This window comes from Mus musculus, chromosome 2 (assembly GCF_000001635.26).
Source record: "Mus musculus strain C57BL/6J chromosome 2, GRCm38.p6 C57BL/6J".
Classification (NCBI taxonomy): domain Eukaryota; kingdom Metazoa; phylum Chordata; class Mammalia; order Rodentia; family Muridae; genus Mus; species Mus musculus.
The window spans coordinates 79,737,222-79,763,135 of record NC_000068.7 but is presented as its reverse complement, the minus strand read 5'-3'; the positions used below and the strand labels follow the sequence as shown (position 1 = coordinate 79,763,135).

The 25,914-nt window shown below is 38.9% G+C and overlaps 1 protein-coding gene across 5 annotated transcripts in view; it reads right to left on the bottom strand.

The window, feature by feature from the left end:
- Positions 1–25,914, bottom strand: part of Ppp1r1c (protein phosphatase 1, regulatory inhibitor subunit 1C) — a 110,767-nt gene that overhangs the window by 55,411 nt on the left and 29,442 nt on the right. For 3 of the 5 annotated variants that reach the window (NR_110979.1, NM_001290743.1, NM_172420.4), the window contains exons 3-4: positions 6,648–6,682; positions 3,465–3,525 (exon numbers count right to left, since the gene is read on the bottom strand). The exons of the other annotated variants lie outside the window; for them this stretch is intronic. Coding sequence is in view for 2 of the 3 variants with exons in the window: in NM_001290743.1 (NP_001277672.1) it covers positions 3,465–3,525; positions 6,648–6,682 (96 nt within the window). In the remaining variant the exon portion in view is untranslated. The remainder of the gene's footprint in view (positions 1–3,464; positions 3,526–6,647; positions 6,683–25,914) is intronic. 5 annotated transcript variants of the gene reach the window in all.

Below are 25,914 nucleotides of genomic sequence, written 5' to 3'. Positions count from 1 at the left end.
TTTTCAGAACTTTCTACTTCCCTGATCGTAAAGCACTAGACTACAGGGTGAGGGGAAAGAAGCATTTTCAATGAAAATGTCAGCTTCTGTCACTTTTAAGAAGAATATACATCTTAAAATTATGATTGATCCCTATAGTTATACACAGTGTGGTAAGCAGGGGATATCTAAAGCACAACGCCCTGTCAGAGAAGAGGGACCGAGGACTTCTGGTTTGAAGGGATAAAGCCCTGTCATGTCTGGTAGATAATTGTTAAACTGGCAGTCAAAATGAATGTCAACCAGAGATAGACATGTGCTCCAGGGTGCCTTCTCTGTCTGCAGTTTGTTCTGTTTGATAGATTTGTAATGGACCTGGATTAAGAATTTGAACTTAAATTCATTTTCTCTGTGCATGGCTCACCACTGAGATAATTGAAACCAAAATGACAGATAGAATTAGGATACAAACTATGATATGCTAGTCTAACAGCCTGGCTCCAAAGACAGAAAATCCTCTTGAAGTGACAGTGTTGACTTCCATTTTACTGGAGAAAATAAAAGACATAATTAACAGTAGGAAATGATTGGTGAATATAGAAATCAGTACATGACCAAGGCTCAGGAATTTTAGATTCATGGTCAGCTTATTATTTGTCGAAACACACACACATGGGTGCTAGAAGAAGCTAATAAAATGGAGGTTGTGACAAGAGATTAAGTTTAGGGGCATGAAGGAAATGTCAGGCATAGCTGCCTCTTTGTCTTCTGGTCTGTCTTCACTCAAAATATGAGGATGATTTTAAAAGATGTATTTAGATGCAATGGAGAGTCTTAGGAAAGCAAGAGTGTGTGAAAAAAATTAAATGGCAGCTATGTTTGACATCAGGATGGGTTATGACCTGAAAGAAGTCTTGAAATATTTAGGTGTCTAATACTGAACTTTGGTGTAAGTGCAAGGTGCAGAACTGCAGTAACAACAAGGGTCATAAATACATACTTTGGGGCCTTAGCAGAAGACTCTCCTACTAGTAAGAGTGCCCAGAAAGAAGCGAGGTAACGTCACACAGCACAATGGAGTACCAACCATATTCCTCCCCACTCTTCCAACTCTCCAGATCCAACTCTGCTTCCTGACCTACCCAACTTTTTTTTTCTTAAGCCCTCTAGACCAATTAGGATTCTGCAAGAATTTTTATCTGAACAGCTAGAGACAATTTACCAAGATGGAGAAAACCAGAACAAAGCTTTATAGGTTTAGTTCAGGACATATAAAGTTTGCAAAGGCTGGTAGCATCCACGTGAAGAAATTTAGTAGTTAGTTGCAAAATGGAGATCTTGAGGGTGTCACCAACACCTCCTTCTGTGCCTGGAAATATGACATTAGGCTCTGCTTCCTGTCTTCCTCTTTGCATCTTCCTGGGAAATCCTCCCCTGACCTCCCCTGAAAACCCTATACTGATATTTAGACAGTGATACCTAGGAATTCATTTCAGTATGCCCTTTCTTAAGCCTACTGTCTATACTATGGTAATTTCAAAAGAAAAAAATGTACATAACTCTGTAGGTTAGTAGGGCAGGAGTAGGGTGAAGTTCATCATCCCTTTCTGTCTTGTCTCCTTACCCAGTAACTCCTCAAAGAGAAGACAGGCTCTGCCTTCTTGGTTTATCTAGCCGCTCCTTCACGGGCTCCTTCAAAAAGCCATTGTACACTTTGCCTCAGAGCACATTTTTTTCTTCACTCATGTTGATCTCCTCCGCTGGTGCTTTGCACACCCAGAAAACCACCCTACCTTCACCTTTGTAACATGGAACAGCAGCCTGAAGAACTTTCATTTGGGCACAACTGTATTAATGTGTTTCGCATCTCAAGAACACTCCCTTTGTTCAGCCATCTTTCCTATAATTAAATCTCCTCTCTGTGCTCACAATAGACCATAGGTTACCATTGGTTACATTGGTTTTCACACACACATTTCCAGCTCTTAGGAACAGATACACTGAGAAAAATCATACCAATTTGGCTTTTTCTTTTATCATAAGCTGAAAACTCACATAGATCCTTACTAGCTTATATGTATCAATGCCCAATGCCTCCTTGAAGGAATGGCTATACATCCTTAAGGCTTTTTAACTCATTACTGCAGTTGTTGAAGAACAATCTCTGGACTCCGCAGTATAAAGTTATACTAAAAATGCTTCAATATAACCAGCTTCTCTGAATGCTAGAGTCCCGCATTCTTGGGATATTTGAGAGCTAAAAATAATGAACACCATGTCCCCTTAGGCCTTTGAGTTTAAGATTTTCCTTTCAAAATAATATAGTTATTCTCTGAGGACATGAGGACAGTACTACTTTATTTAGCTTAAGCTAACCCAAAATAGAACAGAGGAAATAATTGAGCAACTTCACATACATCTTCATTGTTGTCTATTCATGCCAAAACTGACGTGTCTTGAAAAATAAAAAGCACTCACAATGAAGAACCATCTTGAAAACTCTATACTGATATTTAGACAGTGATACTTAGGAATTCAATAATTGCCTTGGGATAAACTACAACACAGATGGATGCATTATTTATCCTTCTTCCTACAAACAGGCACAACCTTTTATAACTGCACAGAACAGACGTTTACTGAAAGTAGCTACGGGTCCATTTATATCCCATCTCCCCGAAAAGAGTATAAACAGTGGAAGCTCTAGCCCGGGCTGGACCTCTAAGCTTCCCCACCAGCTTCTTCCACACTGAATCAGAGCTGGAGGGCAGTGTGATGAACCTTGAGCCAACAACCAGGGAGCCAAGCTGGAAGGGAGATACTGGCCTGAACAGTCACTGCCTTGTGTCAGGAACATTTTTGTGTGAAAAAGAAAAGAAGCCTTTCTTGGAACTAGTATTTGTCGAAATACTGATACACTTAAATGTTACTTGGCAGTTCTAATTTTGGGGAGAAGTTCTGGGAAGACGCCAGCCTCTGAGCCAGCATTCTCTGATGTGATCTGGGCAGCCGTTAGGAGTACAGCAAATTGGTGCTCAATTGGGTTCAGTAGATCTGCTCCTGACACAAGGCAGAGAGGTGATTCTTGACATTACATTTCCACGCAGACCAAGCACTTCTGCTTTGCTTACCTTAAGGGAAAAAAACAAACTAATAATCACATGCCAATCAACAAGAACAATTAGAGATTTGAGGATAATTTTTTCAAAGGAGAAAAATAAACAAAGGTAAAAGAAAAAAAATCGTCGTTATTTTGAAAATTGATTTTTTTTCCCATTCTAAGATTCTGAGACTCTCCAAGTCACCAATTCTTCAAGTACCTATTTATTCCATGATGAAACAAAGCTTCAGAGAGGTAAAATCTTCCTGACCTCCACCCTTAACTGGAAGCAAAGCAGAGACAAGCACATATAATCAGCAGACCAATGGCCCGCCAGTCCCTACACCCATTACTCATGACACCCCGAAGTGGTACCTAGCAGTACCTTTCATGGCCGGTGGTGTGTACACACTCTGCTTCCTTTGCTTAGGCGATGCATTCTGCGACTGTGGACAAGGAAATCGAAAGCATTAGACGTGCATAAAAGTACATTGCTGTCAGACCTGTGAAGTAGACAAAGAGCTGTATCTCAAAGGGCTTTGTGAGGCTACTTCCTGTCTGGAAGTAGCGCTGTAGCTGTAATGAGTAATGGGCATGTTTGGTGATACCATAGACCACCAAGCTATATAAACCAGAGGGTATGTTTCATCATCAAGTTTACACATATTACGATTTTTAATTTTTTAAAAATTTCATTACTAACATTAGTTTCACAGTGTATGTAATTTTATTGAACTTATTTGTTTGTTGTGCGTGTATACTTGTGGGTGTACACATTTTGTGGTGCATGTGTGTAGGTCAGAGGAGAATTTGTAGAGTTGCTTCTTTCCTTCTACAATGTAGGCCCCAGAGATCAAACTAGAGGTGTCAGACTTGGTGGCAAGTGCCTTAACCTATTGAGCTGTCTTGCTTGCCCACAGATTAGTTTGTTTTAAGGAAATAAAAGGATAGTAATTCAATTGCAAAAATACATGAGTTCTTATACAAAGTATATTTCAAAAATATGCCAGTGGTATCTATCTATCTCTAACTAGAGAGATAAACACATAATATATACGCATTATATATATGTGTGTGTGTGTGTGTGTGTGTGTGTGTGTGTGTGTGTATACTTATTTTATCTGCCTTTGCAATTAATGAGGGTTCCAAAGGAAAAATTTGAGTCCTTCATTTATAAATGCAATCTTAAGTTGCCACGTTCAATCTAAACCCTGATTTTATTCAGAATGGTGATGTTGTTTTGTTTGTTTGATACTCTTTTGTCTGTCCAATAGCTAAGTCCTTTCTTACCAAAACTGCTACATAGCATTGTCACCTAAACACCCCAGATCAAGTTTTACTTTTAAAATGATTAAAAATAAGAGCATACTTTAGGGTCAAAAACCACCATTCTATGATCATGTAGAATCATCTCTATATTATGGAAATTTATTCTTTTATTTATATAGTTCATTCATCAATCAGATTGAGTCCAAGTGATTTTTTTTAACAATTAAAGAAGTGAATTTTTAAAAACTTTTTTTTTATTGAAAGGATAGAAATGTAGTGTTGTCTAGCATTTGACCTCTGTCATGTCAAAAAGCAGAGTATAGCTATGTATATCTGTAATCCTACTACTAGAGAAATGGAAGAAGGAGGGTCAAAAGTTCATGGCCAGCCACTACCATTTAGTGACCTTGTCCTGGGTTACTTGGGACTTTGTGTCAAAAGGAAAAATAAAAATATACATATATTAAATCATATTTTAATGTGATTGCTGGAAGGTTCTAGTGAGAGTTCAATGAGTTCTAGTGTTCGATGTAATCTTTGCTGAGCAAAAATGAAGTATAAATAGTTACAAGACATATTTGAGGGGTGGTTTTATGTTTCCATTCATATAAGAAAGAATCTGAGGTGTAGAATTTTAAAGAAAGTAGAAATTATTTTTTGATATTTTAAGTTGAATTGAAGCACATTTGTGTAAGCTAAATTGTCCTTAAAATCACCATCTAGATAATATTTATTATTTACTGACGTAAAATAAAGCTATAAAAAGCAAAAGTAAGGAAATTGAAGCAGATATTTGTCACGTGCTTAGCACATGAGCAAGCTGCACTCATGATTGTCTTCCCCTTTCACTGAGGATGAAGCTCAGGCTCTCACACACTCGTCTTTGTACCAATCTGCATTAACACTAACTGCGTGAGTGACTGATGGCTCTGAGGCACCATTCTTGCTTCAGTCATGTCGGGCTGATCTTGGTTAACAGCCACTGCTTCTGGGATTTTGTGTATCTTTTTCCATATACACACAGAGATGTTATGTTGTCTCTTAGTAGGATAATGATGAAACATAACAAAACCTACTTTACCTAAGTGCTTAGTTTTCAAAGCCATTTTACACTTTCCTTCTCAGTAAATTGTTTAAAAGTTGTGCAAAGTGTTATTGAGTATTTTGCAATTTCTAGAACTTCTTCTTTGGGTGTCGTATGCTTTGCTCATGATCATGAAAACTGCTTATAACCACAGCCCATTCATTCTCTCTTTGCTCCATTACTGGATTTATATAATTCTTCATATTTTATATGCTCTGTCAAGTCACCAAGTCTCCCCTGCCTCCTAATTTCTATCTGATTTCTATCTGAATATACACATGAAGAAGTTGAGAGCTGTACAAGGTTCAGCCTGGCACTGAATTTGCATTTGAACATGTTATTTGGTGAACCCATATGTCCTGGTTACCAAGGCTCCAGAGGAACTCATTTTTCCTGGACTTCAGCTATGGGCCTGTGGTGGTTTGAATATTCTTGGGCCAGGAAGTGGCACTATTAGGAGGTGTCACATTGATGGAGTAGGTGTGGCCTTGTTGGAGGAAGTGTGTCACTGTGGGTGTGGGCTTGATGAGTTTTCTCCTAGCTGCCTGAGGATGTTAGTTTTCTCCTGTGTGCCTTCAGAAAAAGATCTAGAACTCTTAGCTTTTCCAGCACCATGCCTGCCTGGATGCTGCCCTGCTTCCTCACATGGTGATAATGGAAATCCTAACCAAGACTAGAGCTGACTTGGGCTCTAAATAGCTAGAGACCTTTTAAGATGTGCCTGACACTACCTCCATCTCTTTACTCCTGAATCTCCATGCTGCCTAGACCTGCTTATCATGTTCACATATGATCACTCAGGAAATTAAAACTATCAGTTACATATATTACCTAAAATCAATGTTTTAATTTAGAAATTTTTCAAGGTTTGGAATTTCAGCAAGAAGCAAGGTAATGGAGAGGCAGGGATTTTCGTCATACTTATTTACTGCCCAATCGGGAAAAGCAAATTAAGTACTGTCTGTAGAATTATTTAGGACATTTATTTATGCTATCTATGACATTATCACCCACACAGTTAACACTAATGTAGACTCATGCCAAAGAATTTTATTACAAAGACTATGATGGGCTGAGCATTTAGCTCAGTGGAGAGTGTGCCTGTGTGTGAGACCCTGGGTTTGATCTCAGAATAAGGAGGAAAAAACAAAACAACGCTGTGTTATAACCACAGTTGTGTTTTAACATATGTATATAAAACATAGGGAAACTTACTTCTTGTGTGTTAGTCACTCTCTTCTCATCAATTTCTGTAAGAGAAGTTGATATAATTCATTAGAAATATAATTGTCAGCTCGGAATACCCAAGATACAATTCACAAACCACATGTAACTCAAGAAGAAGGAAGACCATAGTGTGGATACTTTTATCCATCTTAGAATGGGGGAACAAAACACCCATGGAAGGAATTACAGAGACAAAGTGTGGAGGAGAGACTGAAAAAATGACCACCTAGAGACTGACTCACCTGGGGATCCATCCCATATACAATCACTAAACCTAGACACCATTGTGGATGCCAACAAGTGATTGCTGGCAGGAGCCTGATATAGCTCTCTTCTGATAGACTCTGCCAGTGCTTCACAATACAGAAGTGGATGCTCACAGACATCCATTGGACTGGGCATAGGATCCTGAATGAAGGAGCTAGAGAAAGGACCCAAGGAGCTGAATGGGTTTGCAACCTCATAGAAGGAACAACAATATGAACTAGCCAGTACCCCCAGAGCTCCCAGGGAGTAAACCGCCAACCAAAGAGCACACATGGTAGGACTCATGGCTCAAGCTGCATATGTAGAAGAGGATGTCCTAGTCAGACATCAATGGGAACAGAGGCCCTTTGTCATATGAAGACTCTATGCCCCAGTGTGGAGGAATGCCAGGATCAGGAAGCTGGATTGGGTGGGTTGGTGAGCAGGGGGAGAGGGAGAGGATAGGGGAAGGATGTTTTTCAGAGAGAAAACCAGGAAAGGGGATAACATTTGAAAATATAGATAAAGAAAATATCCAATTAAAAAGTTATTGATTGAAACAAAAAAAGAAAAAGGAAATGTAATTGTCTTCTTTATAACTACATGTTAATATTTTCAAAAACATATATAGAAGCATTTTAACCAATTGCCATATGCTTATATAACAACTGGGAGGTAGGCCTGAGGAGGACTGGAAGTCAGGTGAGCTGTGTCCTGAGAGATTCTTCTCCCAAATGTTTCAAGAAATCACATGGGGAAACTCTACACTTGACAACCCAGACTGCCAGCCTCCAGCATCCAGACAGAACACCAGGGAAATGACTTGGAGCTGTGACTGTGTCAAGACATGCATATTCTGTTCTAATCTAATTTCCTGTATTTACCAACAACTTTAGGATATTGCTGTTCGAGAGTCTTCAAAGTTGTCAGAGGCAAGCCCTGATTTCACTGTTAACTTAATCTCTATAACTCCTAAGAGAGCAACAGCCTCCCTTCCACCCCTTCCATTGGGATCTATACAGAGCCAGCAACTGCCAAACCTTTCTTATGAGAATGTTCAGAGCCTTCTCACAGAGAGAAATGGAGGGCGGGGGTGATCATGTCTACCACGCCACAGATGTCTGCTTGGGGTTGAGAATCTTTCTTTCCTCCTCACTTTATTTAGATTCTCCTTTGGATTCTTGACCTATTGATCTTTTCCTATTCTTTATGCTAGTCTCCAAACCAAAAGAGTAAGTACTCTAATGGTCCAAAGCTGAATGAGGAATTTATCTAAGAATATCAACAACTTAAGTGGTTGAGTACAAAATTAACCCAGAAAAATCAGTAGCCCTCCTATATACAAATCACAAACAAAGTGAGAAAGCAATGAGGGACATAACACCTTTTGCAATAGCCTCAAGTAATATAAAGTATCTTGGGACAATGATAACCCAGCAAGTGAAAGACTTGTATGATTAAAACATTGAAGCTATTGAAGAAAATGTTAAAGAAAATGTCAGAACATGGAAAGCTTCACCATGTTCATGGATTGGTAGGATTAATACCACGAAAATTGCCATCTCACAAAAGGCAATCTATGGATTCAATACAGACACAGATAGTTCTGGATGTCCCATGCAGCTACCCAGAGCTGGCTATAGGTAGCAAACAAGTTTCTTTCTAGACATGAGTACATATGTTTCCACGTAGATTTATGTATCCTTTGTCAAATGACAACACTGGAAAGCTTTGATGTATCCATGTAGAAACTTTTGCTATCACATTTTCATGACATCTGCGTGTAATCCACTGTAGCAGCGCCAGCACCGAGGTGGATTTTAATGCCAAATGACCACATCGATCAACACTGGGCTTAGGATCAAGGGCTTTTCAGTACTTAGGCCAGTATCTAATCTAACACTTTCAACATCCAAATGAGCTCTAATTATTCACTTCAAACATTTTTTTACTCATAAGACAGATTAAAAGCATATCTTTCCAGTAACAACTATATTCATCGTATAATTAAATAAGACTTTCATTGGTTTTGTTGTTATGATGACAGAATTCACTTTTTTGTAGAAGCAAAGATGGAAAAAAAACCTCAGTCCTAGATCTCCATCTTGAAAATAAAGAATTAAAATTAAGTAAGCTTGAAGTCAAAGGGACTCATACAGAGGTAATGATGTTCAAAAACATGTTACAGATTTTTAAAAATTCACTGATGATTTATTTATTTTCCTTCTTAGGTTGCTGTTGGATTGGGGCGAATAATCGTTCCTGCTCCCCTAACACCTTATATAAACTCACGGTGTCTGCTCATAGAACACATTTACAAGGAGAATAAAGACAAACACCATGTTCCTAATAATTTTTACCGTGGAAGTTGTCACCAACAAAGGAGACGCATAAAAGCACATTCAAGTCTTGCCAGCCCTCTGTAACATCATAATGACATTTATAGTGACCACATGTTCCCTTCTAGGCTACAAACTGTGAGCCCCATGGCCAACTTCAGCAATTTTCAGGAATACTAGATCTCTAATAAAATATCCTAAGAGATCCCCGTATTCAAATATTGTCAAATTTGCTCAGTAACCAGAAAAATAACATTACTTTTGGGTACACTTGAACAAAATATATTTGTAATTGATGAGAAGCTTTCTAGATGGTTATTCATAATTAAAAACTATAAAATTTGGTGGCTAGAGATCTGTCTGCAGTTAATAGCATGTGATGCTCTGTTCTGAGGACCAGAGTTTATATCCTAGCACCCATGTCAAGTGACTCAAAAATTCCTGTAACTCTATCTAAGAGATCCAAAGTCCCCTTCTGGCTGATGTAATCATACACTCATGCAGACACACATGTAGACACATGACACAAATACACACATAGACACAGACTCACTCATAAACACACACAGACACATATACAGACACATACACATACAGACACAGATACACACACAAACAGACATACACAAATAGACACACAGACATACACATAGACATAGAGATACACAAAGACACATATACAGACCCAGACACACACCAAAACAGACACACACACAAAAACACCACACAAATAGACATAGAGACACACAGAGACACACATACAGTCCCAGATACACACCAACAAAGACACACACATAAATATACAGACACACAGAGAAACATACAGAAACACGTAAACAAATAGACGCACACACAAGTCATATTAAAGCTATTACTTTTCCAGAAAGTTTACAGAGTTTTTACTTTTAATTTTCTGCTCTTTCAGTAGTCACATGCCATAAACATAATCATGCTAAGTGATTCAAAAGGGAATGGGGAAATATAAGAATCTTTGACTTTGCTCTATGAGTTTCTTGAGACTGGAAAGAAATCAAAATCAAGGAGTGTGTGTGTGTGTACAAGTATGCATACATATATATATATATGAAATTTATATACATTTTCATATATGTAATGAAAAATTTAAGATGGTAAAGTAATATTTAATATACTCTTTGGTAGAATTAGCCTTGTGAACCAACTAAAACCAAAAAGAAATGAGTGATTTATGCAGGGCATCTCTTGCAGAACAGAGCTAGTTTATAAATAGAAGGCTCTGGTGGGGAGATATACTATTTCTTAGGCTAAACTCAAAAGGTGCAGACTCCTGATGTATTTAGATAACCAGGGTCACTTGAGCCTTTATTGCAAAATGATGTGCTGAAGACTTTTCCTGTTCAAAGGAAAGAGCAGTGACCAGCTAACCATAAAAAGAAATGACTAGAAAGATGAAGCCATGGTCAGAGGGGGGTAAAACAACTCTAGGGACCGGAAAAATTAAAAGTAACAAACAAAAGCGCAAAGGAATAAGTGAGGAACTGGTTCCATGTGTCTCTGGAATCCAGAAGTAGGCAGAGCAGCTGGAACTTTCAGAGTATCTGTGCAAAGAGTGACTTCCTGCGTGAAAGAAAGACTTGCAGCCTGGTATCAAGAATGCACAATTTTTACTTACACTGGGAAAAAAATCCCTCCTACACACATATCCAGGACAAGACAGGCAGCAAAGGACAAGCTGCCATGGATGACTACTAAGGAACTGGAATAGATACGCCAATCCTAATAGGCTACTTAATTTCCTATCCTCAAGATGTGAAATGCTGCTGGAAATAGGGGCATGTCACGTCACTAAACCGGAGTCAGGTTCCATATTAATTATACCATCAGGTGGCATGAGAGAAGTTAGCATGACTAACCATAACCCAGGTAGGCAGAATTCATTAAAATATGGCTGAACTTCGTGAAAACCACCACCAGTGTGTGTGTATGTGTGTGTGTGTGTGTGTGTGTGTGTGATAATAGGACCAGCAGATAACAGTGACAGTCACTTGACACAGCATTCCCTTTGTGTTATCTAAGCATAACTCACAATGATAGGGATACACATACACTACAGTGTGGGGGAGACAGAGAAAAACAGAGACAGAGAGAGACAGAGAGAGAGACAGAGAAAAAAGACAGAGACAGACTGAGACAGACAGAAAGACATGAGACAGAGGCACAGAGAGACAGAGAGACAGAAACAAAGGCAAGAGACACAGAGAGAGACAGGGACACGGAGAGACAGAAACAAAGACAGAGACTGAGAGACAAAACAAAGACAGAGACAGAGACACAGAGAGAGACAGGTGGGTAGAGAGACAGAGAGTGAGACAGAGACAGTGACACACAGAGAGAGAGAGAGAGAGAGAGAGAGAGAGAGAGAGAGAGAGAGAGAGAGAGAGAACAGAGACAAACACTCCTCCCCTAGCAGGAGGAAGAAAACTCATATTTTTCCAGTATTATTTTCTTCCTGTTACACTGATATCCACTTGTGTTATCATCTATCATGAGTCAATCCTTTAAAATTGAGCCTTAAAAAATGATAAAATGAATTCCTGAAATGAGAGACTGAGTGGAAATAAAATCTAAAGCTTTTATTTAAATTGCTAACATTTCTGTGAAACACAGTCACTTAATACCATTGACTTCTAGCAAATGTATCATTAAAATTATAATTCTATAGTAGATGATTTAAGATTTTCACAAAATAGAAGAACATGTGTAATATTTATAATTATGCCAAATCTCATGAGCTTATGAAATAAATTAGTCATCAGTCTAGATTACCACACTTACACCCTTATAGCCCCAAATGTTATGAATGTCTAAATTTACATCATGGTAATGGATGTGGGGATGTTCTAGTTAGCTATCCTGCTAGTCAGTAATCCTGCTCCTGTGTGCAAGTAATATTTATAGTTAAGTAACATTGTATAAGTGTCTTCTAAGGCAAGAATATTCTTCAAGGTACAATCTGCATACTTTAATAACAAAGCTTGAAGTAAATGATAGAAGTCATGTAGATTTAAAAAGAATGAATATAATAATTTCTTGACTGATTATTTTTATGTTTGTCAGTGAAGATCCCTAAACTCATGTGCTATTTAGTTATATGTACACTCTATAGTATAAATGTGCTATACAATATGTATACATAATTGTGTATATAATTCTATGTTTGGGTCAAAATAAATTTATAAAATTATTTTGATACTACTTCATATTTTGATTTTGCTACTGTTGTGAATCATAATGTAAATATCCAAAATGCAGGATATGTGATAAGTGACCCCTATGAAAGGATCATCTGGGTCCCAAAGGGGTTGTGAGCCCTCTGTTAATAACCACTGGTCTAGAAATGGGAGAGGATTGAGGAGATGGTGCAGGTGTAACATGCATGTTACTAAGCAACAGGACCTGAGTTCAGTTCAGATCCTCAGCACCCAGGCAAGGGTGCTGGGCACAGCAGAGCATGTCTGTAACCTAGCACTAAGGAGGCAGAAATAGGCGGATCCCTAGCTAACCCGGTTCATTGGGAAAGGCAGTCTTACAATATAAGACAGGGAATAACTAAGAAAAACAATACACACACACACACACACACACACACACACACACACACACACACACGATGGGGAGGATCTCACACATCCATGGTCTGGACCACAAGATGTTTCACACTCATTCTATATGCTAATTTCTTTCTGAATTGTGAATATGATGATATGTTCCTGAATTATTAGTGATTAGAAAAGTGTGCTGTAAATTCATTTGCACAGTTCTAGTAATAATGCTGAAGACATCTTTCAGTTTTATGTCCAATTCTTCTGTCTAGGAAGTGGAGTTACCCAAGCTAGAAACAAACTTGGATATGCCCAAAATCCTTGACTATTTTCACTAGCTTCTCATTTTTTGATCTTTGCTAAGATGACTAAAAATTAGTTTTATTTTATATGAGTACCACTTCAAAAAACAACTTACAGTTTTATATGTGTATGTGCATGCATGCTTGTCTATGTGTGTGTGTATGTGCGTGCATGCGTGTGTATATGTGTGTGTCTGTGTCTGTGTCTGTGTGAGTGTCTATGTGTACGTGTGCCCTAAAGGCTTAATTACAAGGAGACTGGTGCTATGTTTGGCAGTCTCTAAAGGAATTTAACACCAGATCGCTGAAAATGGCAGAGAAATCTAAACCGCTGCCCTTTAGCTGATTCTCTATTTCCTTTCACACATTTGAAGATGAGACATCCTTCTAAAGACCTCAGGAATACATCTAGTGCTCTTATGATCCATTAAACCCATATGACTAAACAATACAAAACAGAGACAACCAGGGATTCCACAGAAGGCTTTGCGTCTACAAGTTCAGGATGAAAGTTCAGGATAGATCAGCACAGTGAGATTCCAGTACTAAATAGGAATCAACCAAGTGCAAATAGGGACAGTGTTGCATTGCTGAGCACACATGAAGTGGTTAGGTTTGTCATCAGCCTTGTGGTCCTGGTACCGTGGTTTAGAATAATCATGCTTGGCATCCTGGATACATCTACTCTGCATTTATTATAAGATGCAAAGGACTGAACTGACTGCTAGATACTTCTTCACAGTAGGCTAGGTGGAGTAGGGCTCTCTTTAGGCAACTATGGTGACCCCTCTCATACTAGCTTCCTCAAATCTCTCCCTTCCTAATGCCAGCTTTAGTCATTAGCTCTTTGACTGGAAGCCTGCCCCGCCTTCCTGGAGGCCTGTTATTCGGGGCATCGAATTGAGCCACCAGGCAGTGGGTTCTTCTATGTTCTATGCTCTCAGACGTTTTTGGTTTTTTGGGGTTTTTTTTTTTTTTTTGCAACTGGGGTACAAATTGAAACCACCAAAGCAGTGAATTTATGTGCAGTGGGAAGGAGATGTAGAGAAAATAAACCGCAAAGCCCAGCTCCAGCCTGCTGTGCCAAGAGTCACTCGGTCATATTTTCTCTTCAGTGCCACTTCCAGCTTTGCCCCCCCCCCCAATTTTTAATCATAGATATCTCATTACCAAATCAAATTTCCCCAGAGCCTTCTATAAAATCACTCATTTTAAGGACCACCCAATAAGACCAAGGTGTACTGTATAGACTGTCAGTACCAATGAGAAGAAAACGGCAAAGAAAACCCTCGAGATGATGTAGATCACTCAAGCACTGTTGTCTTATGACTCCAAATTATCTTCCTGCTCACCTGTCTCAGGTTCTGTGGCTGCTTTCCAGCAGATGAGCAGAGATCAGAAAAGGTGGAGTCTCTGAAGTCCCCAGAACAGGTTTGCATGAGCCTTCCTGACTTTTATGAGTTTAGCTTCTCTTATTAAGGATTAGATATCCTCCCACACTCAAGTTACTGGAGGACCTAAGGGCTGCTGCATCTTCTATCTCATTGGGCTTTAAGGCCCTTATTATTTATTATTATTGTTGTTGTTGTTTTTGTTTGGTTGGTTGGTTTTGGTTTTGCAACTATTAGTTTGAATTTGCCACATTTCTTCCAGGAAAATAATTTTCTTTGAGTTGGTAGCAATTTAAACTGCAACATGATAATTCACAAAAAACGCAAAACAAAACAAAACAAAACAAAACAAACAAAAAACTTCCTTTGGAAATATAGACTGAGAGAATCAATGATAAAATATAGATTTTTACATTAATGTAATATATCAATATAAAGACAATTCTCTGATGTCTGATGTTCTGGGAAATGTAGAAAAATCAATGGAGTAGTTATAAATAAGAATTCAACATCATTCAATACTGCATTTTGTGTCATTTTTAGCTATATTTTCTTCCAAATAGTCATAATTTGAGTAATTGTGGTTTTAGACATTTTGAATCATTACCATTTTATCTGCCTTTTACTTAAAATAGCACAGCACTATTTATTTTTAACAGAATTCCCAAATGAAGTCCACTGGCTGGCTGTGAGTGAAAGTGACTGAGCAGGCCAGCATTGGGGATGGAGATGGTGGCACTTGGCAAACACCCGCTTTCCCTATGAGACATGGGACAGTGCATTTGGATAATGATTTCTGTTTCTAGGCCAGAGAAAGGCTTCCTCTTTTCCCCAACAGGTTGCCAACACTGCCAGTGACTTACTGAACCTTCCTTGAGATCTTCATAAAGCGTAATCACTTTCCATTTCTAGAGAAGATAACATACAAGCAAATTCACAAATACTTTTTATTTATTATACATTTTATTTCTTGTCATGAATTTCCAGGTTAAACTTCTAATCTCTATTTCTAAATTTGAATTGATGAACAATTTTGGGGGCTACAACTCATAAATAGAATCTATATGCACACCTACATGTATGTGACCACACACATACATACCCTCCATATACACATGAAAACAGAGAAAAGATACCTCATAGGTAGCATGATGCTTTTAAGATTTATGAAGAAGAGGCAGGACAAAGTGTACAAAGTTTCAATTGTGTAGATTAAATGACTCTAAAAAAAAAAACCCTAAAGTACAGCATGAGAAAATGGTTAATATTGCTATATTGGTAGATTACCCCAAAAAGATTTTTGGTGATTCTCCAAAAGGAGACAGAGAAAGAGGATGAAGGAAAGGAAAGAAGATAGATGCAGAGGGAAAAAAAATCAATGATCAGAATTCTCTTTTAAGAAATTATCATAAGAAGTAGATGGTCACTGGCCCGCAGAAGCCATCCAGTTAGGATATGATGGCAGTACTCAGGCAATGGGTGATGAACCCGTGATGAATCACTGAACCAGGCTGGAGAAACATTTATGAGGAAGAACCGCCAAGCTTTGCCTACTGACTGGATGGGTGGGGATACAGGGACCAGCAACAAAAGACAGAGCTTAAAGATCACATCCAGTATCTGGATCCGATTTTGAGTTTTCATAAAATTGTTGGGTTTGAGGTGATTGTTGATTATAGAAGTGGAGAAAATCCAGAAACAGCCATGCCCAGGACTGAAAGCCAAGAGGAAGACAGAATGAGAAGATAGAGCTAAGACAAAGGATGAGAGGTAGAAAAAAAAGGGCTTGGTGGGAAACCTGCTTGCATAACCACACAGTTTAAGGGAAGGCTAAAAAAGAGCTGGGCCCATAAAGGGACAAGAGTACCCACCAGGGAGACTGGCAGCTTCACTATTGACCCACATGGAGAGTCATTCCCCAGAGTACACCTGAATCTGCTTGGGGCCAGCACTCTCTTTCTGAATATGTGGTACATGCTCAAAGCTTCTATGTGGCATCTGCCATCTACACGGATCATTTATATATCATACCTGGCCTTGTATGTGATAAAAAATATGGGTGCCCCTACCAATGCTCAGACATTGTAGTATGTTAATCAAATGCTTTAGCCTGTCTTCCTGCTTACTTTACATTTCAGCACATCACAGCCATGCTTCGGATCTTTGGAGCAAGCTTGGCAGAAGGTCATGGGTGTCATAAGACTCCTTGGAAATCAGTTCTTGCTAAATAAAATGTTAGCGGTTCAAGAAAAATAATTTAAGAACAGATGGACCAAATTTACTTCCACACACATGAATCTGAACATAAAGTGGTTGACCAAACACATCTCACATTCCTCCAAGTCTAACTCTATGAATATTAAATTGAAAGAAAAGTGCTGAGCAGTGTGTTCTGCTTTTCTGGTACTTGGCCATTGTCCTTAACACTCATTTTCTTTTCACATTTTTGTCTATTGTCCTGTGTTGCCTACACACTTTTAAGGTCAAAGAAAATGTCTTAATATAAATATAAAAATTTTTATTTTCATTTTTTAAAAAATTATTTCTTGTCACTTATACCTTTCAACCTGCTCCAGATTTTTATAATGGCTAAAATTAAACATTTGAAAACAAAACAAAACAACCTTTTGATTTATCTCCAGTTAACAGGGTCGATGCCCCTACTTCTTCTTCAGTTCATATTTTCCAGTTCCTCAGCATTGTTGATGTGACTTGTCATTTGCCTCATTTGACATTGTGACACCCCATCTTAAAAGCTAGTATGAACTAAGGTTCTCAGGAGAAAAAGGCATACCTATTTTAAAGATTCCACAAAGCTCAGAATTCTGGAATTGTAGAGCCAAATGTTGCAGATCCAGAACAAAATAATGTAGAGATTTCTTCAGTCTTACTAATAGCTATTCACTGCTTCACTAAGCTTCTCTCTGTTGGCCCTAATACCCCATCATGTGGAACTTTTTGAACTGTATTAACAAATCTAGCTCTTCTATCACTGCAAAGGCCAAGGCTGCCATCACACAGCATCTGAAACCTATAGCAGAAATTTCCCGCTGTGTTGTAACCCATCTACCTGATGTTATGATCCACAGATTGAAACATTCCTTTATTTATGACTTTTTTCCTGCCCTATAACTATAAAACTGTTTCCACATTAAAATGTGGTATTTGGGCAATCTTAAAGAGCCATGTTCCAAGAGCAGGCATGATCACTCGTGTTTGGCTCAGGAGTAAAATATCTCCTTTTGCTTTTGGGATAAGAGTTGTTTTGCAATGACACTGAGAACTAAATACATTCCATATCAAGGTACAGGCATTATAATTCTGTTATTTAAGTAAAAGAACCCATGCGCTTGTTCATGGCAAACTCATGCATCTTTCCTTTCTTCTGAGAGAACCCTGCCTCTAAAAGAACCACATACAGGCAGAGTGAATTCTCCTAGGACGATCTGTAGCCAACAGAGGACTGGAGCCAATAGACGAGATCTTTAAGCACCTGCTCTTAAAAAGGAAGCCAGTCAATGTGATGACCACCCTCCATTTCTTCAGTTCAATAACTCCAGTACGACATCCTGTATGCTTCTCATATCCTCTCAGCATAATAAAGCCTTCATTCAACACCAATGAAATCGCTAGTGTCTTTCTCTTCTCTGTCTTGCTCTCTCTTGCTTTTTAGGATTACACCCCAAATAAACCACTTTCACACAATCACTCTTTCCAGGCCATCATTCCAGATACTTCAAAGCTAATCACTTGCACTGCAGATTTGACCTGTGCCCTGGAATAGTATATGTTTGAATTTCATCAAACCATTGTCAAGAATTGGTCAGTTCTACTGATATTCCAATTTTAAAATAATGAATACTTTTATTCTAGTTCTACAAGTCCTTTATAATGGATATTGTTAACTAGTCCAAATAGCACAGTTGAACATGGGCATAGGTACTGAGCATTGCATCCTGTGCTCCTGATGAGTAGGAGACCAGAAGGCATAAGAATAGTAGAGGAAAAAAACATCTTGGCTCAGACCACCAGAAATCCATAATTGGAAAATATGGAACAAGACCGACAAAAAACCACACATCGCATGAAAAGAACACACTGTCAACTAAACTCTACGTACTACAAAATTACCATAGACCTAGCACACTTAACCAGGTATGACCAGAAAATGGGCTCAACTGTAACGAGATCCAGTTCCTGGGAGAATGGAGGACAGGTATAACACAGTGCAGAACATGCTTAGTCAGCTTATTGGTCTGCATGGCTCTGTTGTTGCCCTGGAAGGCTGAGTCAGAGGCCTTTCCCATTCAGCCAGGGCAGTCAACTGTTCCTTTCATTCCCTGGGATTAGCTCTCACCTTTGTGTATTCAGCCTTAGGCAGTTAAACTAATTACCTGATCTTCTTCCCTTGCATATTATTTTCTAGGTTTTCAGCCTATGTAAATGAATGATGAGTTTTCACTTTGCTCCTGAGTCTGTCTAAATCTACCTTTCCAGGTTTGAATCATCAACAAGAATTAAAGTTTGAAATTTAAAAACAAAAACAAAAACAAAACCAACCAAACAACAACAACAACAACCCAAAAAAACAAAAACCCTCTGTAACCGGGCAAGGCTTCCACTGGAAATCCACACAAATCCAGCCACAGAACCTTCAACCTGTTTGTCTTGTCTGCAAGATGGGCTTGAGTAAAGGTGGCACCACTAAAGATGTGCTTGTGGGAGTGGCCAACAAATGACTGGCCTAGCTTGTGACCCAGACCACAAGAGGAAGCCCATGCTTGACATTCCCTGGAGGACCAGAAACCAGAGGCTGGATATCCCAGCCTAAAGTCAACAAAATGATTTTGCTATACTTGTAGACCAGAACCTAACTTAATAGCCATCAGAGAGACTTCATCCAGCAACTGATAGGAGCAGATGCAGAGACCCAGAGTCAAACATTAGGTGGAGGTTGGAGAACTTCATGGAAGAGGAGAAGGAATATGGGAACCAGAGGGGTCAAGAACACCAGGACAACATGGTCCACTGAATCAAATAAGCGTGGCTCATAGGGGCTCACAGAGATTGAAGCAACAATCAGGGAATCTGTATGGATTGGACCTAGGTCCTCTGCATCTATGCTATGGTTGTGTGTCTTGGTGCTCTTGTGGGACTCCTAACAGTGGGATAAGGAGCTGTCTCTGACTCTTTTGCCTGCTCTTGTGTCCCTTTCCTCCTCCTGGGTTGCCTCATCAAACCTTAAGAAGAGGTTTGTGCCTAGTCTTATTGTAATTTGTTTATGCCATGTTTGGTTGATATCCCTGGGAGGCCTGTTCTTTGTTGAAGAAAATCAGAAGAGAAGTGAATCTCAGGGAGAGGGGAGGTAGAGGAGAAGGACTGGGAAGAAAGGAAGGAGGGGAAACTGCAGTTGGAGGGTAAAGTATGAGAGAATAACAAATAAGTTCAAATTTTAACAAATCTGGAGAAAAATATTGAAAGGAGAATAAAATATTAAGATGCTTACAGTGGAGTCCTACTGCTCACTTGTGTGGTTAACAACTTGTGAGCTGCAGAATGTATTATAATTCAAAATTATTTTCCATTTTAAAATCACAGTCTTTGTGTGTGATTGCTTCCTCACCCCCAAATTGGGAAAATGGATCAAAGGCATAATAAAACGAGTGAACATATTATGGATTCCTACAGTGAAACCATTCTGGGCTTGGAAACAAACTAAGCTTTCTTCCCCCTAGGGGATTTAGAATTGGCAGTAAGAATGCCAGGAAGTAAAGTTTTTACAGAAAAAAATATTCATAATTCCTCACAGCAATTTTTTTTAATATTAAGGCACTTGTATGACTAACTAGATATTTATTCTATGAAAACTAAGTTGAACAGTGACTTAGGGTTGTGGAAATGAGAAAAAGAATTTTTACTTAGGCACTTAAATGTAAGACCTAACTTTGTAGAGAAATCACCATCTTGTCATCAAGCATGCATTCATTTATATAATAAACTCTATAAAGCCAGCCAGATGGGAAGGAATAAAGGTGAGTGAATTCAGATTCCTATCAGACTGTTGTGGACATGGTAGATAGTATACTCTCTCAATCCTTCCATCCCTTCCCACACAAACAAGACTGGGTACCAAACTCTACTGGTCTTGGTAATAGGAACTTAAGGCCAAATCAGAAAGGATAGAACCAAAAAAAAAACATCTCATTTCCTTTATTAACAAACTATCAATTGTGGGGGAATTACACTTTTCCTGTTTTGAATACTTTGAAAATACTATGCTTTGCTTCTGGGTGCCTGGATATACTTGAATCCTGAACATTTGTTGTCATTGTAATGTGTGTGACTTTCTTAAATTCTCCATTTGAAGACCAGAGCAGCACTGTCCTCAGAAGTGTAGTCTATCAGTATATGATGTCAAGTCGATGTGATAAACACTGTCTGATCCACTTCTGCTTTCTACCCTCAAAGGCTGTTTTTCAGTTCCTCAAAAGCAACATCCTGTTTCCTACCTTGAGATTCATCTCGGTGTAAATCTCCTCTCTTCCTTGCTTTCTTCTTTATATGTTAATTTAATTATAAGGCCTCTTTGGTCTCTAGACTAGGTTACATCTGTCTTGTTATATACTCTAATGGCAACTGTGAACCCTTTGCAGAATTTATTGTAATTACAATAAGTTAGTTTTTTTCATCGTCTGCATCATAGTTACTTTTCTATTGCTGTGCCAAAATGTCACAAATAAGGCAACTTATAAAAGAAAGCATTTGGAGCTAAGATGAAAGGATGGGCCATCCAGAGACTACTCCACCTGGGGATCCATCCCATAATCAGTCACCAAACACAGACACTATTGCATATGCCAGTAAGATTTTGCTGATAGGACTCTGATATAGCTGTCTCTTGTGAGGCTATGCCAGTGCCTGCTAAGAAGTGGATGCTCACAGTTATCTATTGGATGGAACACAGGGCCCCCAATGGAGGAGCTAGAGAAAGTACCTAAGGAGCTAAAGGGGTCTGCAACCCTATAGGTGGAACAACAATATGAACTAACCAGTACCCCCAGAGCTTGTGTCTCTAGCTGCAAATGTAGCCGAAGATGGCCTAGTCAGCCATCATTGGGAAGAGAGGCCACTAGGTCTTGCAAACTTTATATGCCCCAGTACAGGGGAATGCCAGGGCCAAGATGTGGGAGTGGATAGGTAGGTGATGGGCAGGGGATATGAAACTTTCGGGATAGCATTTGAAATGTAAATAAAGAAAATATCTAATTAAAAAAAAAGAAAAAAAAAGAAAGAAAGCATTTGATTGCTGTTCATGGTTCCATAGGGTAGTAGGGTCTCTGATTATCATGGCAGGGAGCCTGGCAGCAGGTGAACAAGCATGGCACTGGAGCAGTAGCTGAGAGCTGACAAGTTGAAACAACAATCATGAGGCAGAGAAAGAGAGAGCCAGAGTAGCTGGGAATGACTAGACATTTTTAAACCTCACACCTAACCCCACTGACACACCTCCCTCATCAGGGCCACACCTCCTAATCCTTCCCAAAGAGTTCTACGGACTGTGGACTAAGCATTCAAATATATGAGCCAATAGGGTCATTGTCATTCAAACCACCATACTCTGCTAGTATCATCCTGTAAAATCTGCTCTAAGATGAAAGTTTCCTTGTTAGACACATGCTTAAAAATGTTTCATTGAATAGATAAATTAGAGAACAAATGTGCTGTGGGATGTTCACAGGTTCAAAGGCATACAAAAAATATCTACCCTAGTCTGTAGTCACAAAAGTTTCCCTAAATGAAAGCCTGAAGAGACAAAGATGAAAGGACTGCATCCCTGAAAAGTCAAAATTCCTCGCCGGAAGAAAGAACAGCATGAAGAACAGGGCACACATACAAAATAGATTGCTGTGCCCAGGTATAGAAAATATGTGGAGACAAATTCAGTTATGTTATGAAGGGGTCATAGAAATGGTTTACAGACCTCTTGCTGTACTGTGGGTGTAAATTTTGAAGGGACATAAGTAGCAAATTGATATAATCAGATGTGAACTTTAGAAATATTATTTTATTATTTTGTAGAAAGAAAGGGTAGAATGGAATAAAGGTTGGCACTACAATTAAGATATGATTATTATAAAATTGTAGAATATGTATATATATATACATATATATAATATATATATATATATATATATATATATATATATATATATATATATACAGAGAGAGAGACAGAGAGAGAGAGAGAGAGAGAGACCTGAGTTAAGAAGCAATGGAGCAATGAGGTGAAGATTATGTAGATTGCATTTGAGAAATGTGTATAAGGTAAAATTAGCAGTAATTGGGATTGGGTGAGGTATTAAAGACCACATGACCAGGAACAGGCTTGAGGAGGCAAAATAAAATAAATTTGCTGTTATTCATGTTAAATTGGGTATGTCTCAAATTCAGGCCAATATCCAGATGACTTTTAACACACATATTTAAAGATCAGATAATATCTTTAATTCAAGGTATTATTTTGGAAGCTATCAATATATGATTGACAATTCTACACAATGAAGGAGAGGGAATTAAGAGCATATGATTAAGCTAGGTGTAGTGGCACATGTCTTTAGTCACAGTACTTGGGAGGCAAAGGCAGGTGGATCTCTGTGAGTTTGGGGCCAGCTTGGTCTATATAGTGAGTTCCAGGACAGCCAGGACTACAGAGAGAGGCCCTTTTTCAAAATAAAACAAAAACCAGCAACAACAATGAAGAGTCTAAGATGCCAGCCCTACAAAAAACAAGGCTGATGGGGTAGGAAAATTACCATAGCAAAATCTGTCATGGAGAAGAAAGGTAAAACAAAAGTCAAGAAAGGCAAGAAGTACAAGAATGGTGACCTAGCCAAAAGTGTCAACTACAACAGAGGCATCAGGGGCTGAAAATGAACCCTAGACCTACAGTCTTGAATATTAATTTTAGAAAGCATGTGAAATACATTTGGGCACAGTAGCTCACATTTATAATCCAGGAGGCTGTTTATGAATCCAAAGACAGACTGGGCATCATAGATATTTCCAAGCTAGTCTGATAGATAGAGATAGATAGATAGATAGATAGATAGACAGACAGACAGACAGACAGACAGACAGACAGACAGACAGGACAAAAGAGAAAAGAAAAATATTAACTGGACGTAAAGTCAAAGTGCAGTAGCCCAAGAAGAAATGGTAGTGATGAATTTGTGACTGAATCCTGAAGAAGGTTGCTTCTGGAGAGCCGAAGATTATATGATGCCTGGACATTTCAAGTGAAGATTTGGCTTTAAATTAAACGGTCTGCAGAACCTTGCTAACAAGGACAGAACATCAGCACTTAATGAGTACTTTATTCATCCTCTCAAGCCACACTAACCCTCATAATTGGCTTTGTTATTATCAGCACTTTCACAGAGAACACCACTTTGCACAACTGTTAAGAGTAATTGGTGAGGAAGCCCTTGAGTCAGAAGCCATGGCTGGCATCCAAGTTCTGAGCCCAACCAGTATTCAGATTAACTACATACTGCTCTGCAGGAAGTAGAGACATGGAGTATAGCAGTCATGAACTTATTTAACTTTTACAAAGGCATTTTGGTAGGGATCTTATTGTGCCATAAAGTCTTGTAGGCCATTGAGATGTACTGGTGAACAAAACAGACAAAGATCTGTCTATTCACGGAATTTTAAATTTTTCTCTAGCAATGGAAGCATAAAATAACAGGAAATAACTTTACCTATAAAGAGGGTATGCTACTTGTGAAAAGAATCAGTAGAGACACTGATTCCCGTGCAAGCTTTATAGCAGGCAGGGTATGAAATAAGTAAATCCTGGGAGAAACTACAGAACATATCTCATTAGACAGCAAATGATCACTGGTTGTAAAACTCCATCATTCCTGGCATTCCTGAAAGAGCAGCTGCATACCTTATTCCACTAAAAAGATGAGCTGTGTGTTTAACTCTCCTGGCTTCTCTGGTGCTTATCTGTGTGTACAAGGTCTTTTTGTCCCCAACAAGTAGAGTGATTACGCGGAACCCTGGGAGATTGACATTTGAGCAGTGGCTGGAAAGAGCCAAAGACGAGATCATGATACAAATGTACTTGTTGATGTTTAGCTGTGATAAGCCATGTAGGCTTAGATTTTTTTAAAAAAACCTACTTTTAATAAGGGTTAACAAACACTTCAACCCCCCTTCTAGCCTACTGTCTAAAGGTAGGGAAGAAAAGATGGTAAATAGGACAAGGGGATGTGGACCTGTTTAAAAGTAATCCTTGGGGGCAATTCTAATCTCTGTTTGTCAGGATACTAGCAGTCCAGTTTAGTAGTGTCAGGATACCAAACACGAATCAGCTGCAGTGTGGCACAATCCAGCAGAAACCACCAGGCCTTTGCCAAACGAGTCAGCAGGACTGACCAGGAGCAGCCTTTCTTAATGATGAGATCAGCAAAGACTAAGACTTGAGACCAACAACGTGTTGCTGAGCTAGCTATGCAATGCACCATCATTTACCATTGAGTAATATTTATATGTTCTCCAAACATCATGTGTCCTCTCATGAGTCTTGCCTCAACAAAACATCACGTGAGGCAGACTCACCATATGAGCCTGTATCACCTGAGATATTCAGAAATTTCCACTTCAAAGCCATTGTCTCCTGAGGTATGACTTGTTCAGATGAAAGATATGCATCCCTGCCATTTTGGCTGAACTATGAACAATTTAGAATAAGATTCATATTTATCTACTATCAGGGTGACATTATTGAAACCAAAGATTTAAATGCTATCAGCAATGTGCCTTCAGCCAATGGGTTTTTGGTCTGGCATGGTCTTAGAAGGGATATAACATGGTTCCTGCAGCTGGGATAGGGTCAGGACATGGGCCTCCATAAGTGTTGATGGTTGCAGTGGGCTAAGGTTTGTTTGTATAATAATATACATATGTTATGTTTCTCCTTCAAAGAATGTCCTCCCTGTTAACATTAATGTGTCCATGATAATCACAGACAGCACACAGCAAAGGTATGCCTGTTGTCTTAGGAAACTTGTAAATGCTGGGACCTTCAGTACAGCCCTTAAGGTTGTGGGAAAGGACTCTAAAATCATGACTTTTGAGAGATATATAATTTCTCAACTATGCACAATATACAGGTGCAATATGAATCTATAAGGAGCTTCGCAGTTCTAAAGAAACAGAGGCAGCTACACTATGAGCCAGCTACACTATGAACCAGCTTCTCAGAAAGATGTAAAGACAGACAGATACAAATGCAGGCAGATTCTTGAGTTCGGGGTCAGCCTCGAAACTAGGTCCAGGTGTGATAGAAATGGTAATTTCAGGACAGGGTCCCACCTAGCTAGCTTATT